The 17,536-nt window shown below is 40.6% G+C and overlaps 1 protein-coding gene across 2 annotated transcripts; it reads right to left on the reverse strand.

Moving 5' to 3' along the window:
* Positions 1 to 892: 892 nt before the first annotated feature.
* Positions 893 to 14,943, reverse strand: LOC112985171 (claudin-8-like). Of its 2 annotated transcripts, XR_010392412.1 has the most exons (3): positions 12,598 to 14,943; positions 8,926 to 9,047; positions 893 to 8,120 (listed from the first exon to the last, which is right to left on the reverse strand). XR_010392412.1 is itself a non-coding variant. In XM_064523991.1 (1 exon), the coding sequence occupies exon 1, from the start codon at positions 14,773 to 14,775 to the stop codon at positions 14,107 to 14,109; it is 669 nt and encodes a 222-aa protein (XP_064380061.1). In that variant the 5' UTR covers positions 14,776 to 14,943; the 3' UTR covers positions 10,486 to 14,106. The 2 variants fall into 2 exon arrangements, 1 of the variants encoding a protein (XP_064380061.1); XM_064523991.1 differs by lacking the exons at positions 893 to 8,120; positions 8,926 to 9,047 and having other exon boundaries at positions 10,486 to 14,943.
* Between the last annotated feature and the right edge of the window lie 2,593 nt (positions 14,944 to 17,536).

Below are 17,536 nucleotides of genomic sequence, written 5' to 3' on the forward strand. Positions count from 1 at the left end.
GAATAGTCTTTCAGCGACCAGTGATAACTGTGCAGCATGCAATGCACGGGGCCACATGCTTGAATACTGGGGCTCCAGGGAATTTGCCATCACTAGACAGGAGAAAACAGATATTTTATGGTTCTTCATCTCTCAGAAAGTAAACAAATGTTCTCAAGGGGTGTGGAGGGGGCAGACCATTTCTACACATGGGAAAACAAAATTTTGAGGAAGGGCTGAAAGTCAGACATTCTCTGGAGATGAAATCAGACAGTTAAAGAAAAATAGGGGCTGGGGAAAATGCCAAGTCAAGACTCCAGAAGTCAAAGTGTACAGAATACCATAGATTAGCTGAATCTTTAGATGAGAGTCATTTAACACAGGGTTATGCACTCCCTAGAACTATATAGTAGGGAGCCATACAGCATACACATTGCTCTGAGAATTTCTTGATCATATTAGGATGCATTCCTACCACTAAGACTGTACAATACTCATTATAATGAGGCTGCTTTTGGTCCTAACATGCACTGCTAGTCGTAGCTCTCAAATGAAACAAACTAAATAACAAGACCTGCTGAGTGTATGCCTTCCTGGTACACCAGACACTGCAACCTAATCTCCTTATCTAGGAGTGGGAGATTTGGGGTGCTTGATTGGATTTGACCCCAGCTGGTTCACCCCAGGTGATTTCACCCAACCCCAGGTGTTGCTGCCATGGGTTCTTCAACATGCAGGGACATCCAAACCCCAGAGAAGACTCAGAGAAATAGTTAACCCTCAATCATAGCAGCGGGGCTTTTAGCACAGACAGAGTAAAATACTTGTTAAAAGTTCGAAAGAGTATTTTAAGGAGGAAAGTAGTCGAAAGAAAAGGGTGTCTTTCACAAATTTATTTGCACATTACACAAAACAGACAGAAGTACAAATTTAGTCATACTGAAGCACTCAACAAAAATGCTTATTAATCCGTGAATGGAAGAAATCTGTGTCTTCACATGATAGCTTGTGCAACAACTGCAGTATTTATGTAAGCCTGTCCCAATCACCAAGCTGAATGATGAAGAATGGACAAAGCTGGATGTGTATGTGGCCTAGATCAGGCTTACTAAGTTATAAATTTCCTAAAGGGCCAAATTATTCTTTCTTGCCAAGATCCTGAAGTTATAGGTTGAGTTTGGTGAGATTTTAAAACATGAAAAAATTGTTTGGAGAACAGTGTTTTACATGCAAAAGGATCTATCCTTTGAATTTACTAGAATTTAAGCAACAGGCTTACCTGACCAAGTGTGTGTTAAATTGAGGTGAAACACAGAAGGGTAATTACATTTGCAGATTTTATCTTAACTGAAATTTCTCTCAACCTCTGCCTCCCCCTGCCAAGTAGGTGACAACGGAGCTGGCTAGCAGGTTGTCTCCCAGCCGGCCTCCCTGACAGCTGCTGCTGGAAGTAAGGCCCTGAGCTGGGGCAGGTGGCACCTCTGCTACGGGCCCGTGGTCAGGCTGCGGTGAAAGACCTGGCAAAAGTGAGCTGCAACCAGCCTCATCAGGCTCCCCCCTCATTCAGGAGCCACCTTAGGGCCCTCGCCCTTGGTCCTCTCCCGAGCTGCAGCAGAGGCATGCCGTGCCCAGCCTTGTACCTCACTGATGTGGTTTCTGCCAGTCCAGTGCTTCCACATTTTGTCCCAGTTTGTAACTGGAGGAGGTAATACCAGTGCAAACCACACCCCACTGGTGAGGACTTTGCAGGGTGTTAGAAATCATACTGCAGCAGGGTCAAATAGGTTCTTTTAGAAATCGTAAAGCTTTCCAGGGAATAGTCTTCCAGGCTAAGCAATGCTGTCTGTTTGAATTTTCAGCTTCTTTCTTACATAGTAAACTTGAAAGTTTCCATTACTTTGAGAGTTGCCAAAGGAAAGGATGTCTTTTCCTCTATAAAGCATCCTTTTCACAGCTCATGAAAATGTTCCCTCCAAGACCCAGGGGTTTGACTAGTATATGCTCAACTCCACTAACTTCCGTAAAGCTACACTGACTTATGGCCCTAGTAATAACAAACACCCTGAAGGTGTCTAACGTGGATGGAGCCTATTTTTTTCTCTTTGTGTCTGAAGGCCGTATACCTCTCATCAGTGGTCTAGTGAGGCCCAAGAACCCCACTACAGATACAACTGCACATGCAAATCCAATTTGCAAATCACACAGCAGCAACTTCCACACATTAGATAGCCAGCGCAGGTGACTCTGTCTTCTTCAATCATTCTGACTGCTCACTGAGACACACATTACTCTTTTTATACAGAGTTCAAGTTTTCATTCCCTATATTCATTCATTTCCGACACTCTTCCTGCATTTATGCCTACCTCTGCTGATAACTCTCCACAGCCACTGATGGTGAACCAGGCTGTCCAATATTAATCTTCCATGCTCTTACTAAACCTGATTTTTAAGTTGGCCTCCTCTATTGAAACATAAGCAAAACTTACACTTTTTAAATGTGAAAGGGACCACTATTTTGAAATTATCATTAACATGTTGAAAAGTTCTCCTCCAAAAAATGAAGAACTGCTAATTTACATGTTAATAGACCTTTTCCACTCAGGAAAATAACAAATGCAATCTTTGGCCAGATGCAGAGAATTAATTACAGCAATAGAAAGAATCCTATCAAATATACAAAGCAAGCTCTGAATATTCTGAAAGAATATTATTGTCATTTAAGTTTCATTACATAGTATAATACTACAGGAGGAATAGATTGTATTTCTGCCTGTTGAAGGGCTTCAGAGTAACAGAGACTAAATAGATATTGTGTGTGCTGTCCATTTAAGACACGGCACCAAAGCAGATATGAAAGATAAGATGGATACAAAGAAGGCTACTAAGCCTACAATGCTGAGCTCTTTATCCATCTTGAAGATCAGAAATCTGTAAAAAAGTCTGCCCACTACCAGCAAATAAACAGCCCAATTCAAGGAGAATCAAAGCACTGCAAAAGGTAAATGACTTATTGAATCTATTGTGGCTGCAGAACAGTTAGGGGAGATACCTGCCTTGGAGCTGCTGTTTGCAGGCAGTATAGATAAGGCATTGTCAGAGACAGAGAGCTGTTGGAAAAGACGCTGAAGCAGAAGCGATAATTTAAACTGCCACGAGTCACTGGGACCAGAAGTTTCATCTAAGTGCTGTGCAGCAAATTTAGAATGAAACAGCAGGAATACTAACAGAAATATTTAATCTGTCACTAAAAAGATCTGCTATGCCTGAAGACTGGAGATTAGTCAGTGGTCCTTCATCCAGGGTACTGCAAGCCAGGTAGCATTTGTGCATATTCAGTTAGATTTGATGAATAGGTAATTAAGGTGAGAGACATGAAATACTTATTTATCTCTCCATCTACATGCTGAAATTGTTGCCTCATCACTGTATGTGATGTCGTCTGCTAGAGACAAACCTGTGTCATGGTGTGACTGTACGCCCCCTCTTCCCAGTTAATTAGAATGAGTTGAACTAACACAGGAGTAAATGAAGGGCAGCCTCTCATGATTTATTTGTTCCTTTGAAAAGCATTTGATAAAATCCCTGACAAGAAGCTAGTGATGAGCATAGGTAGTCCTAGCATACCATCACAGGTACTCACATGTAGCTCCAAATCAGATTGGCAGCTGGTCAAGATGCAAAATAAAAAATGTTGATGAAGATCTTTTAAGGAGGTTAAAAAGGACCTTTTAGATCCTATTAGTTTATTTCCATGTTCAAAATAGTTTCTCTCTTCTTACACTCTTCTAATTTTTGATATTGTTTATTTTTCCTAGTTACCCATTAGAAGCGTAGCCTTGTAGTCTGACCTTACAGTTGACAACTATATATTCCTTAGCCTAGTCCTGCGCGTGGTACAAAATGTTTGGGCTTTGCTGGGCTGACGGAGCTGCCAGTGTGCATGAAAGGCAGCTGGCCCTGCAAGTGCTAACACCGCTCTGCTTCCCTGCTGTGGAAACTTGGGAAATCACTGTGGCGTCAGCATAGTCAGGCTCACGAGAAGTTACCAGAGGCAAGCAGGAGCTTGTGTGCGTTGCTTAACTGGGGCCTTAATAACTTCCTGCATTTGTAGAACTGGGATCATAAACCTTCCCCGTGTTACAGAAAACACAGAAATTACTTAACTAATATTGGGACAGTGATTTAAAGATACAAAGCAATGAGTAAGCACTAATTTCTTGTAGTTTCGCCTTGTACTTAGCATTATGGTCCAGATGATCATGTTTCCCAGCACAGACTCCTCTCATGTCTGTGCTTGCAGCATTTTTGAAGTTGTCTGGCTATTATTTGCTAGGAAACACTATGTATGCACTGACATTTCAAGTGTAGTACTGTAATTCTTATTACAGTGTTGCAAATGCCACCAGTGCTGTTTTTCTGCACTCTCTAAGCCTTCCAGCTTCCCTCTGCTCAGTCATTATCCTTTTAAAATAGGTTTTTGCCCTGCTCTGTCCTTATCCACTCATAATTATTGCTTCTACCTGTATCAGATAACCTTGCCTTCAAAGTGTGCTTTTATTATGTATGGATTTCAGTAAAGTCAAAGGCATCCTCTAATACTTCTGTTAGAAGATGGGTTGCAGAAATAAATTGTTCTCTGAAATTAATCTGATCACCCAGTTTGTCACAAAAGTGTGGAGTAATCCAAGAACATTTGGTTTCCCTGAATGAACAGTTGCACTGGGAATTTGAGGAGCCTAAGATTTTTCATTTGACAATGGAGAGAAAAGATGTATTAAGCCATAGTGCTAATAGTAAATAAAAAAAAAAGAATAAACTTATAAATAAAAGATGGGTGCAGTTTTTTAGCTAAAAAGGGGAAGGATATTCATCTTTTTTAACAAGAACTCCAGTATCTTATAATGATGAAAGTTGACTAGTTTTCAGTCATTATTAAGATTTATTGATTTAGACATCAATAAATACACTTCCGGTGGCTAGTAATTGCATTATTGCCACAGCTAAAAGTGCTTTTGAAAAGATAAATAGCAATTTGAATTCATTCAAGTACACGCATGCTCACACATCCTGCAATTAATTTGAAAAATAAAATAACTCTGTCCTAGTAAAATTTAATTATTTTCTGTTGCAAAAGTTAAGAACCTTTCATAGTTAGATGTTATGGACAATGTCATGAATGTTAGAAGCAATTGGCTTTTCTACACTTCCCCCAGGTCATCTTAGCTTACTCCACTTAATTAAATGTCAATTAATCATTTTGTACTGAATTGGAAAAAAAAAGTAAACATTCTAGAGAAGTGCAAAAACAGTATTTTAGCGGTTCTAAAATCACATTATTGAACTTTTTAAATCCCAATTGCAATTTTAATTATTAATCCATCTAATAATTTGAGCATTCTACTTTAGCAAAGCTTTGTGAAATTTCTTACGTATTTTAAAAAAGCTTTATTTCTCACCATTCCTTCTATAATGGTACCACTAGGCCCTGAAGTCTTACATAAATCATGCCTTTATGAAAGCCATAAAGCCAATGAGATTTCACCTAAAAAGATCAAGTCCAATAAAACAAAACCTGGTCATTTCTATTTCTGTATTTCCTTCTCTTAGAATGCAATATTAGCAAGCATTTCTAAAGTGTTATTGCATTGATTTCCTGGAGCAGCACTGCTCTGCTAATGAAACAGGCTGCAGAGTAAAAACGTTACATTATTCCAGCATGTAGACACCATTATTTTATTCTGCTGATGTCAACTAATATCTTTTTACACAGCCAACTGCATGCAGTCATAGGCACACAATGCAATTGAAATTTCAATAATGAATACAGAGAAATGTTATTTAAAATGTGATGGGAAGATTAAAAAGACCAGATATGAGAGTTTTAGATCATGTTGTTGGAAAGATTTCTACAATACTTTGGCATTAGAAAAGAATCTATTCTTCTGCAATACTTTGGCATTAGAAAAGAATCTATTCTTGTTAAATCACTTGGAAAGAGAAAAAAACACATCAATACCCATTACTAATCCAGATCCTGTGCAGATTATTTTTTGTCGCCGGCTGGTTTGGCAGTTAAAGTTAACTGATTAGGGCAATTCCCACAGCAGTGCTAGAATCAACAGTAATTCTACCACAAAAATAAAATAAGAAAATATAGCAGGGTCAAACCTCATTTAAAACACATTTTCAGCTTTACTCTTCACAAAAACTAGTTTTATGCAATTATTCTATCCATCTGTCTGTCCAGCCATCTGCAGTAACTCCGGTACCTGCCAGCCAACTTCCGTCAAATTTGAAAGAGGAGTCAAAGCCTCAAGGATAAGTAAGTTAATACAAATTTCAGGAAAAATGGTCAGAGGGAGTCAAGATCAAAATAATGCTGCCACAGAGAGAGAGGCAGGGAGACTCAGTGGCCCGGTGGTGTGGGCAGCAGATCTCCATGGAGGTCCATGTCTCTTACCCAGTGGGGCCGCCACAGCAAACATGTCTGGCATCTTGCACTAAGGGGGTAGCTACTGGCAGGGCAATAGTACAGCAGCCTGGAGGAACCTGAATTCATTAACTTCCCTGCTGACAGGACAACATCCTTAAAAGAAAATCCCAAGCTATGTCTTAAAGGAAAGGCAAAACAGTGGTGACTTTCTGGTATTAATTAGGGAAGTAAGCACACAATCAGTAAAAAGTGTACTTGATTATGTTCTCCCAGTCTTCAAAAAAACGTGATGTTTAGAAGCATTCCACTCTACCAATGATAAAATAGATTGTGTAGTTTAGAAACACATTGTAAATTATAGGAAATAACATGTGAATACATGGGAAATAACAGTGAACATGGCCATCAAGTCTCTGCCACTGTGTATGTGCTACACTGTGTGTGTGCACATGTGCATGCACGAGGAGTTGAGGAGACATTCCAGAAATGCTGAAGGAGAAAGAATACCAAAAAGCAGATTTCAGCAGGCAGGGTGTTTCAGCAATTGCAGGGTATTCTCCCTCTATGAGCCTGAGCAACTGAACAAACATCTCCAAGACCACTGACAGCTGAGCCTGAATAAATATAGCTGATATTAAAATGTCAGATGCTTAAAAAATCTTATCCAAACTCTATTGGTCATACATGAACCTTTCGATTGGCTTCAACACTGTTTGAACTGGACCATCATTCCTCATGCAAGAGTATACTGAACAGTTGAAGCGTTATCTCCAAATTCTTGCATCCCTAAACTAAATGGTTCAATAAAAGATATTATCTCCACTTTGAAACCTTTGTTTCATTCGGGAAGGGTTTAGGGGTGTTTTGGGACTCCCTGTGAAATGGCACCAGTCTGAAATAACATGCCAGTACCAGCTGAGTCATGGGCTTGTGAACGCTGCATTACATGGGAACGCTCGATCTCTCTTGAAAGATAATTTGGTGCTGGCACCACTCAAAGAAAGGTTAGTGTGTAATTACCTGTTGGCAGTGGAGTGTTTCCCAGCTGTGTGATGCCAAAGAGCTTTTTGGGCGGCGCTCCAGCTGCATAACGGGCACAGTGAGCCCAGCCACCAGGAGAGGAAGCTGCTGCTGCTCTGCCCAGGGACATTTGGGAGACTTTTTTGGTACCTACTCCAAACCAACACTTCCTCATATCATGCGCATCCCCCAGCAAATCGACACTCCTTCTCCCCCACCTCCAGCTCACCTGAGAGCCATTGCATGTTCCTGTGTAATGAGGTTCAGCACAATGTCATCAGCATCACATCTCCAGCATAAACTGGCATTTTGATCACATTTAGTCTGGGGCCCACAGAAGAACAAGTCAGTGTTGTCAGTCAGCCCCTTCAGAAAGCACATATCTGGTCCCACAGCTTGTGAATACATTCAGGCAAGAGAAGGAAAAAATTATTCCCCTAGATCCTTGGAAAGGCCATTATATTGTAATGCATCTTCTGTCTCAGGGCTGCAAGGAGGAGATTAGCACCAGCACTGGCTTTTCCAGAGTCTCCTTTTGCTCACCTGTTGAAGCCGGTCAGGTCATTTTAAGAAGAGCTCCTTGGGGCAGTGTGCACTTGCAGCCAGGTTGGGCAGCACTTCTGGATGTGGCAATAGGCAGCAGGCTGGGTCTTGAAAAACCAGGACCTTAGAGCTTTACCTACGAAACTTAACATGGTAAAAAGTATTTAGGTAGTAACTTACTTTTCTTCAACACGTGAAGTTTTGTTGCCAATTTTTGCTAAATTCAGAATGAATTTGACAGTATGCAAGGCAATGATTATTGGGGTCTAGAGATTATGTTCTACCTCCCAGCACCATCTGGCATTACAGTGGGAAACTCTGAATGAATAAACATTACTTATCATTCTGTCAGTCACTGACCCATCTGATAGAAGCTGAAACACTAATTTACTCATCATCTTTGTCATTTGGTAATCAGGGACTACTTTACAGTAACTGAGACAAAGACCACAGATTAAGGTCCATAGCAGAAATGGGCAGCAGAGATTTAGAAAGTTTTATGTATTATTCAGTCTGGCTGATAGAGGGAACAGAACTTGATGGTTTTGTGGTTTCTATTTTTAAAATGTCTCTTTTGCACAAAGGTTGGATTTGTCAGTAAAATTGTTGTGAGCTTTTTTTGTTGTTTAGGTGAAGTGAGGTGTTTAAATAAAAAGGCAATGCTGGGGGGAACTGCATGATAAATTCATTCCTGGGGCTATAGTGTTTGCTGGATACCACTGGGGCAACAGAAGTGTACATGCATTAGGATTAATGGCAATCAATTCAAACATCTTGGGGTGATTTTGTCAATTCCCTCCTCAACACACCTAGCCGCATCCAGATTCTCTATCTTTGCTTCCCTTGTCCCAGCAGCAATCATTACAACTCAAGCAGTGAGTGCTCCGGGATAACAGATAGATCCTGAATCCCTGATTAAAATGACAGTTCTTCTTAAACCTCATCTTACCAGCAAGATCTGTTCAGGTCTACAGGTCCCGCATGCAGGAGGTATTTTGAAGAGAAGCATCACTTTGATAAAGAATATCTGTGTCAGTGCACACACGCGGTAGGTCTCGTTACACGAACCAGCTAGCAACAGGAAGTAAAAGCACAGCAAAGTTTACTTTTCTACAAAGCCTCAAAATTTCGCACTGTTCAGATGGTGACACATTCAGATGAGAAACCTGTCGGGAGGGACAGGCAAATGACTAGATAAAAGAATAAAATGGGTAATGACAACACTTTCCATTTTAAAGGTCTGGAAGTGTAGGGATAAGTATTTCAGGTAGCCTTTGTATTCTGCATATCTTCTTGGAGCTAAGCTCAGCTAAGCTCAATATAGTACTTTCCCTTTTCACTGCAGTTGTTTTTAAAATGATGTAATCGGTTACACTGTCGCTGAGGACACATCAGCTTCCTTCCAACCTGACCACCGGTCACTGGTGCCGACTCTGTGGGTGGATGTGGCTTGTTAAGCACTGCCCCCACAGTCCTTTCCCGAACCACTTCTGGTCCTTGATGTTGCTAAAAATGAAATCTTTGTGCTTTAGAATATTTTTGGTTTGCCCTCATTGACAGCTGGAACATTTTCTGCAAATGGCAACAGAACACAATAAGCGCTGCCACAGATCTCTTTGGCTAAAAATGTTCTACTTGCCAGGGCATTTCTTGTCTTCTTTTATTCTTTGTTTCTCAAAATAGTCACAAAATTTCAAGCTGGTCTTACTCAGACTCTGAGATCCAAATCAGGAAAGCAAAAGGGGTAAGTCAGAGAGCATTTCCATATCAGACAGAGAGGAGAGGGACTGTTTATTTGGTGTCTGCCCTGTCCCATGTTTCAAAGGTGACACAGGGCTCCCATGAAAAGATATCGTGTGCTTTTTTTCCAAAGGACAGCTATAATGAATCAGTAGGACACAAGCTCCCTTTTCTGGCTTTGAGAGCTTTCCCACTGATTTTCAGGACAGTCGTAGTATTTTTTAACATAAACTCATTTCATTTTAATGGCCCTCCCAAGGAGCTTTGTGCATATCAGGACTGATGCTTGCATGCATTTGTTTGTCTCAAAACCTGTCCGATTCATCTTTCTGTTATAATGAAATGTTTTGCTAAGCTGTCATTTTTGCCATAAATATGTTCCCTTGGCTGCATCTTAATGGTGGATTATTTACTCCAGAATATTTTCTTTTAATCTCTGAGATGAATATACATATCAAGACCAGCTCTTGAAATATTGATCTGCTTCAAGAAACTTCTCATAAGCAAGTGTTGGAAGCCAGCACTAAATTGGATTTGTATATTTTACTTCCCAAGGAATCAGACCCACTTTGTTTATTATCTACTAAAACCTAAAACATAATGTAGAAGACAAGACTGAAACAGGAAAGGACATTATAAAAAGGCTGAAGCTGTCTTTCCCTGGCATTGGGGAAATACATTAATTGACTTTAAAATAAAAAAGAAACAATGATGAATGGGGCAGGGGGAGCACCCAAAAGGGTTCATATTTCAGATACATAGCAAAATCTCAGCTGTCCTCCTTTATTTCCAACACCATTCTGTCCTGCAATCACAAATTATTAAAGAAGATGATAGAATCAGGATATTAAACTAGATATTTAAACACAATATTTAATCAGCTGTTAATAACAGATACAGCAGGCCTGAAGTTTCTGACACTTATGCCTAGAGGAATGTGAACATAGCATCTCTAGAGCAAGTTTACCACCTCCACTCCTCAATCAAAGCTGAAGTCCAGCACATGAAAACCCAATGCAACATTTTAGTAATCCGTGCAAATGACACCCACATGCTAGACCTTTTCTTCTGAGAGAGAAGCCCAGTGAATGAGCATTATTCATGCCCTGCTTCCTCTCAGTCCCCTGTCACATAGCATGTAACCGCTGCTTCGTTTGCACGGCCTCCCTGGGCCCTGGGGTGGAGAGGTGGCACTTGTCCCTAAATGTCTTCATTGCATCACTGACATTCCTGAGCATCGTGTCCCTCGCCCACGTCACAGGCCAAGGGAAGGTCTAAATAAGCCATCTAAATCAGCAGCAAGAGCTGTCTTTGGCACTTGAGAGTACCTGAGAGTGGTCTGCCTGGACATAACCCCAAAGGGACAGGAGCCCTTCTAGAGCAGGCCAGAAGGTGCAACCACGGGCACCAGTGACCTGTGCAAGCACCTTCATTGCTCCCCTCATGCAAAGTTCTTCCTAACCGATCCCCTCAGATAATTAACAAACAGCTGCAGTTTATTTTCAAAGCTCCTTCACAGTTTTACATTAAAGCCCTTAAATCTTCCTGTTCCTTCTCACACCTCCACACTGCAGCTCCCAACTAATCAGGTTTTGAATAGGGAAAAAGGGAAAAGAAAAAGCTCATTTGCTCTGCTCTTAAAAAGCAGCTCGTAGATAACCTCTTGTCAGCATGCAAGGCTAGAGAGGTTGGCACTGGTGTGGTTCTCCAATACGTTAGAAGCTGTGCAGAGAGATTATTCTTTATAGATGCAGGTGCACCTATAGAGCTTGCTCAGCCAAACGCATTCCTCACGTAGAGAGGTAATTTACCATTAGAGGTAAAATCATTTTAAAGGGATTTTCCTGCCAGCCTGCCCTAGAAAGGAATTTCTGTTCTGTTCAAAAGCAGAAGGTCCACCAGTGTGTTACTTCCCTTGCTACACTTGGGGGTGAGCCCCTCATGAGAAATTTGTTCCTGCATCAAATTCAGAAATTTTAGTGCCCAATCTATTAAATGTGTTTGGGTGAGTCTAAATTGCTAAATCACATCACCGGAAATTGCCATTTGTGTCCGTAAAAGGCGAGACAGCCAAACAGCAGCCCAGCCTGGCTGTACAGTTGGAATCAAGGTCAGATTCCAAACCCACACACAAGGATGAGCTTGTTTGGGCTTACGGATTTTGTCTGAGCTCGTCTTTGCATCAACTGGTAAAAGAGAAAGATGGTGCAACATGGAGTTGTCGGGTTTTAATGTTATACATAAAAGCTTAGGTTTTCTTTGGAAAGAATATTAAATGCTTCAGATAAATCAATTTTATCTTTTAACTCTTTGAAAATAAAGTTCCTACTATATATGGCACACCCAGTTCGAATTTGATTTCTAGATTAACCCACTGATAGTGAAAGCATTCAGGATCCTTTAATTAATGTTACAGAAAGCTACACTTAATTACTTCTTAAGCACTTGTATCTACATAAAGGTGTATTACATTGCATATGTCACCATTTTAATTCATGTGCCTACATATAAATATGTATCAAATTTGCATTGCAAATGTCTTCATCCTCTGGTGGATTAATGACAAATGTAATAGTTAAATGAATCCAAAAAAGTGGAATTCTTGCTTACTAAGTGAATAATAACTTATTAAACAAATTAGCTATTATAGGACATAAATACAATAAAGTAATAGGGTGAGAGCCTCAGGACAATCTGAGTTATTATCAAAACCAACAGAGTGATACCACTGATATGAGCTGTCAGTCCCACCCATGGACAGCTGGTGTGGCAGGTACAGTGTATACCATACATATGGTGGCATCAGCAACTATAAATCAACATTAAAAATTAAATTCTAGTACTAAAGAATCTACTTAAAAATATTCTCTTAAAGGCTCACCTGCTGATTTGACTCTTCAAGTAGTGATTAGGATACATTAAACTTGTTTTCTGGTGACTAGAGAATTCCCATTAAAAGATCTGAGCTAGTTGCCTTAAATGTAAATGCACATTAGCTAATATATGTAATGAATATCCGCGTTCGACAGCACTATTTCATTTAGGTTCATCTGAAGTCAAGTTAATAAAAGACTTTTTTAATTAAATGCAGCTTTTCATGTTCCTCTTCAAATTGAACAGTCAAATGAATATATAGAGGCATTGCTCTGCACAACTCGAAAAGTCATTAAACTAGGTTTTCAGATACCAGTCACAGACACAGAAAAGGATCAAACTGAGTACCTGTGCCATAAAATTATCAATGAATGGTACAATCCATTACTGCTGTGTGACAAACCAGTGGACAGAAAATTTGTTTTGAAGTTGGCCTCCTTTGGTTCTTCGCTTATTAACATTGTGACATGCATACTTTCAGAAGCAGGCTCCACAATTTCAGATGTAAAAGAAATGCACAGCTGCAAATACTGTTGAATTCCACACAACGGACAGAGAGGCATCAGGCTTCTCAGTCTGCATTTTACAATAACTCTTGCAAACACAAAACAGCCGGAACAACATTAGGGCTTGGGTTTTGTGGGTGTGATGGAAGATGTGGGGAGGAACTCTTGATCCTCCAGGGGGAATGTGGGGATTAGACATTTACATTTCCTGGCTTGTTTAGTTATACTTGACATTAGCACAGTGCTTTAAAGTGGCTAAAGACGGATGACCTGTCCTGAATTTTAAGATCAGGAGATGCTACCTATAGAACAGGAGAAGCCATAAAAGACAAGAGGTAGCAAGCAATGGAAAAGCTAATATATTTAGGGCAAAGTCTGGTGAAGTGATTAAATCACGAACTGGATTCTGTGCCCTGCAGAAAGAATAAGAAGGATACATCAACCCTACAAACACCTATGAAATCCACAGTCAGTCGTGCAGGTCTCTGATGGAGGAGCATGAACACTGGTGTACTAATACTGGAGGTAGCATTGTTTGTGACTTCTCCTGTCATTCAGCAATTGCATCAGCCATGCCACCAGCTCCGTGCTTCCCACCACCGTCCTAGAGCTGTCCTTACAAAGACTTTAGCTTAGAGTAAAAGGTACTGCAGCCTTCACACATCATGGGTTATGGGGAGGTGGGGAGGGGGCAACGCTGCTATTGCGCAGTAGCCACCTTCCCTCCAGCCCAGCCATGCTCTGTTTGTTGTCTGTCTATGAGAGACTCCCAGCTGCTGCTGTTCCCATGCCACATTTCACTCCTACGAACTGGTGAGATTTTTCTTCTGACTGAGTTCTGCCATAATATCTGTATAATAGCATCTTCTATAGGCATGTTAGAGAGTAGATATGTATGTACACAGTTAATAGTAAATAGCAAATGAACAAAATTATTCCTCCATTGCAGACTCACAGTTTAATTAGGCATGAAAGTCAGTCAGTACATATCAACATGCTAAGCAGAAAGATCACACGTAGGCCTGCATGCCTAGGGATTTCCCTCTTGCAAAGTCACGTTTGTGCCATCTGTGATGGGAAGGTGATGGATAGCTGGATTTTTGGGATGTATCAGCCAAGCACCAGAAGCTACAATACATTGTTCCTGCAGTGATAAGAAGTGCAGAGCTCACCCAGCCTACGTAGAGAGCAGCTCCTAGTTCTCGCTTCAGTGGCACGGGGACGTTCGGATCATAGAAGTCACGTATGATGCTACCACCAGTCCAGGACACCGGGATCAGAACGAGAATGCCTGTCAGGAGAAAAGAGATTCCAGCTGCCAGCATGAAGACGCTGACGCCCTGGGGATCCTCCTTGGTTCGGTGAGTGTACTTCACACCAGCAATGCCCATCAAAAAGGCAGTGATCGACAGTCCCATGGCAATGCACATGAGGGCTCTGAACATCTCCAAGGACAGGGAAAGAGCCAAGAGGGAGTCATAGAATTTGCACTGCAGCCTGATCCCGAGCTGACTGATGCAGTCCATCCATAGTCCTTCCCAAATGGTCTCGAACACTACAATGTTGCCCTCAATGAAGGCAGAAACTCTCCACTGTGGCATAACTGTGGCTGCCAAAGTCCCAACCATGCCCACACCTCCGAATATTAGGCCAGTGATTTGTAATGCGCAGCAAGACATGCTTCTTCTGAAAGAGGAGCCTCAAAAGAGGTGGCCTAGGAAGTCTTCCAAAATCAGTTTTTGCTAAAAGTAATATAAAACATTAGAGTGAATGCTTTGTCTAGTAGATTCCTCATATGGCAAGTTGTTGGGTTCTTTTAAAGGCAGCTCCAGTCTGAAGTTCAGACAGGTGGAAATCCATTTCTATGTGGCTAGGACTTGCTATTTATTTGGTTTGAAATCCTCTGTGACTACAGTGCTTACCCATCAAGCCTAACAAGTTTCCAGCCAATGGGAAACTAGGGAGGGATGTGTCACAGTTGATTTCACTGCTTCTCATATTGTGTCTGTAATGATGCTATAATTAAATAAGTGTCAGGGATTCAATTGTAGGCACCTAATTGCAGATCTAATCATTTCTTAACTACAAGATTGCAGCTATGTTGAAATTTAGTACAGAAAATCTAAACTTCTGTCTAGAAAAAAAGAATGTAAACTAAGTCATTATAGTTGTTATGACAAAAGCTAAACTTGGACTTGCAGTGGCGCTTACCATCTAAATGCTATAGCCTAGAGAAAACATGTCATTTTTAAAAATCAAACTAGGAGGTACTCAGTGTAGTTCTTTAATGTAGATTCCTCATTTTGATCAAATATGAAAGTATAATCACGATACTAGACAGGTACAGGAAAGTCAAGTATTCTAATCAACATCAAAGCTTTACTCTACTAGCTGCATAATTCACAAGGATGGCAAAGAAAATAGTTGGCAGAGTTTCACAGCTTCTTCTTTGAATACAGAATTAAAGTCATTGTTAGGAAATAATCCTCTATGAGATGCTCTTCCTATTAGAAAGATAGCATTGTTACTATGTTCCATTCAAATAATTTTTTCAAGGTAATATTAGGAAGGGTTTGGGGAAATCATCCAATTACAAAATGATGAGGCTTTTTTCAGTGTTCAGTGCACCTTGAAATAAGTCAGAGATCCCTCCCATAAACACGTATCTTGGCCTGCACAGAGAACTACAAGCCTAGACAAAAATCACACGCCAAAGACTGATTTGCCTTGGGCAAGTTAGGAATAACTGCTGCTTTTTTTTTTTTTTTTTTTTACTTTCTTCTTCCTACTTTGAGATAATACTATATGATGAAGACTCACGGGCATTGTTAAAAGTGGTGTGTTTCTGGTTACCACACCTCTTTGATCTATAGGACTGGCAAAAACACTGTGGGGCCCACTGAAGACAATGAAGGCCCCCAGAAGTGCTAGTCCAGGAATGGCATACTCTTAGACTGACTGTGGATTGTTGTGTTGTGGGCTGTGTATGTTTGGAGAAATCAGATGTTGTCTTTGATTATATTAATTTATTTGCAGCCTTAGGTGCTGTATAACATACTGAAAGAGAAAGCTAAAACCCATGGGAAAAATGAATTGCCCATACAGACCATTCACAGCCTGCAAAATCTTGCCCTTCCTACAGTCACTAAGGGCAAGGAAGGAGTATCAAATAATGTGAGTCATATAATATAATGCTATGAGTCCATGTGGAAAATCCTCCCAAGAGCTTTGGACAATTCATTTTTGCCTTCAAGATCCCCAGCAGGAATCTCAGGGAGAGGAAGGAGAGGCTCCTTAGCTAAGGTATGAAATGTAACCCTTAGAAACTAAATGTGCTATCAAATTTGTTCTTGTGGAGACATGAGTATTGCATCACACTTCTGCAGACATGGAAGTACCTTAGCCTTTTAAGGCACTTTGCTCAGTCCCACAAAGGAGGAGGTGGCAGAGATAAACTCAGGAGTCATAGATGACTCCGAGTCTAAAGCAAACTCCTTTCGCTGGCAGGAGCTTGCTTTCTTAGAAGCAGACTGTCTGCACACAAGACCTGTCCTATTTAACTTGAATCCCAGTCTCCATTCTGCTTATTGGACTTTTTAAATTTTTTACAAAATTATCAAAAACTCTAAAACATGGTCTTTTCTGATTTGTTATTTTAATAAAATCAAAAAAAATCAGAATCCGTCTAAGAATATTTTTTAAAAAACAACATTTTATGGAAAAAACTCTCAAAACTAGCATTGCAATGCCATTTTTTTCCAACAGAAAAAGTCTTTGTGCAACATTTTCAGCCAGCTCTTGAATGTGTACACTGGAGAGCAGACCATGCCTAATGCCCTGAATCTGTTTATCTGACTGCCTTATCTAATGGGATTGCTCTGAAATCGTTTTTTCATTATATGACTCTGGGACGGTCAGACATTGAGGTTATGCATAAAATTACACTCTGTGGCAGCCAGGGTGTGGTTGGTAGAGAAGATAAACTGCTCCCACAGATACTATAAAAATGCATCACCTGCTGGTGGTGTAGCCTTTTCTCCAGAGAGTGCTAAATGGTTGAGTGGTGGGGTTTTTTTTGATCTTTAATTGCAAGTAGTACCTACAGCGAGTGACATGAGGAGGTATGTGTTTGACAGGAACACCAGGGCCTCACTGTCACATGCACAGTGTGGTGGTATGATGGTTCTCATTCTTGAAACCTGAAAGGAAGGAAGCAGGAAAGGAAAATCAATAAATGGCGGTGTTGAAGATAGTTTGGGAACAGAAAATAAGCTATGGGAAACTGGCTGAAAAAAATCAGAAACACTAACCAAATCTCAGAAACTCATGAGAACTGGGAAATCTCTTCATTGACCTGCTAACTGCCAGGGAGGCCCTGGCTTTGCTAATCACGGAAAGGTTTCTATTTTGTAGAAAAGCCCCATGTCTGAATAATATCTT

The sequence above is a fragment of the Dromaius novaehollandiae genome, chromosome 1, assembly GCF_036370855.1.
Source record: "Dromaius novaehollandiae isolate bDroNov1 chromosome 1, bDroNov1.hap1, whole genome shotgun sequence".
NCBI lineage: Eukaryota > Metazoa > Chordata > Aves > Casuariiformes > Dromaiidae > Dromaius > Dromaius novaehollandiae.

Excerpts from the sequence above, each read along its gene's own strand:
- LOC112985171 (XM_064523991.1), bottom strand. The coding sequence starts at position 14,775 with ATGTCTTGCTGCGCATTACAAATCACTGGCCTAATATTCGGAGGTGTG.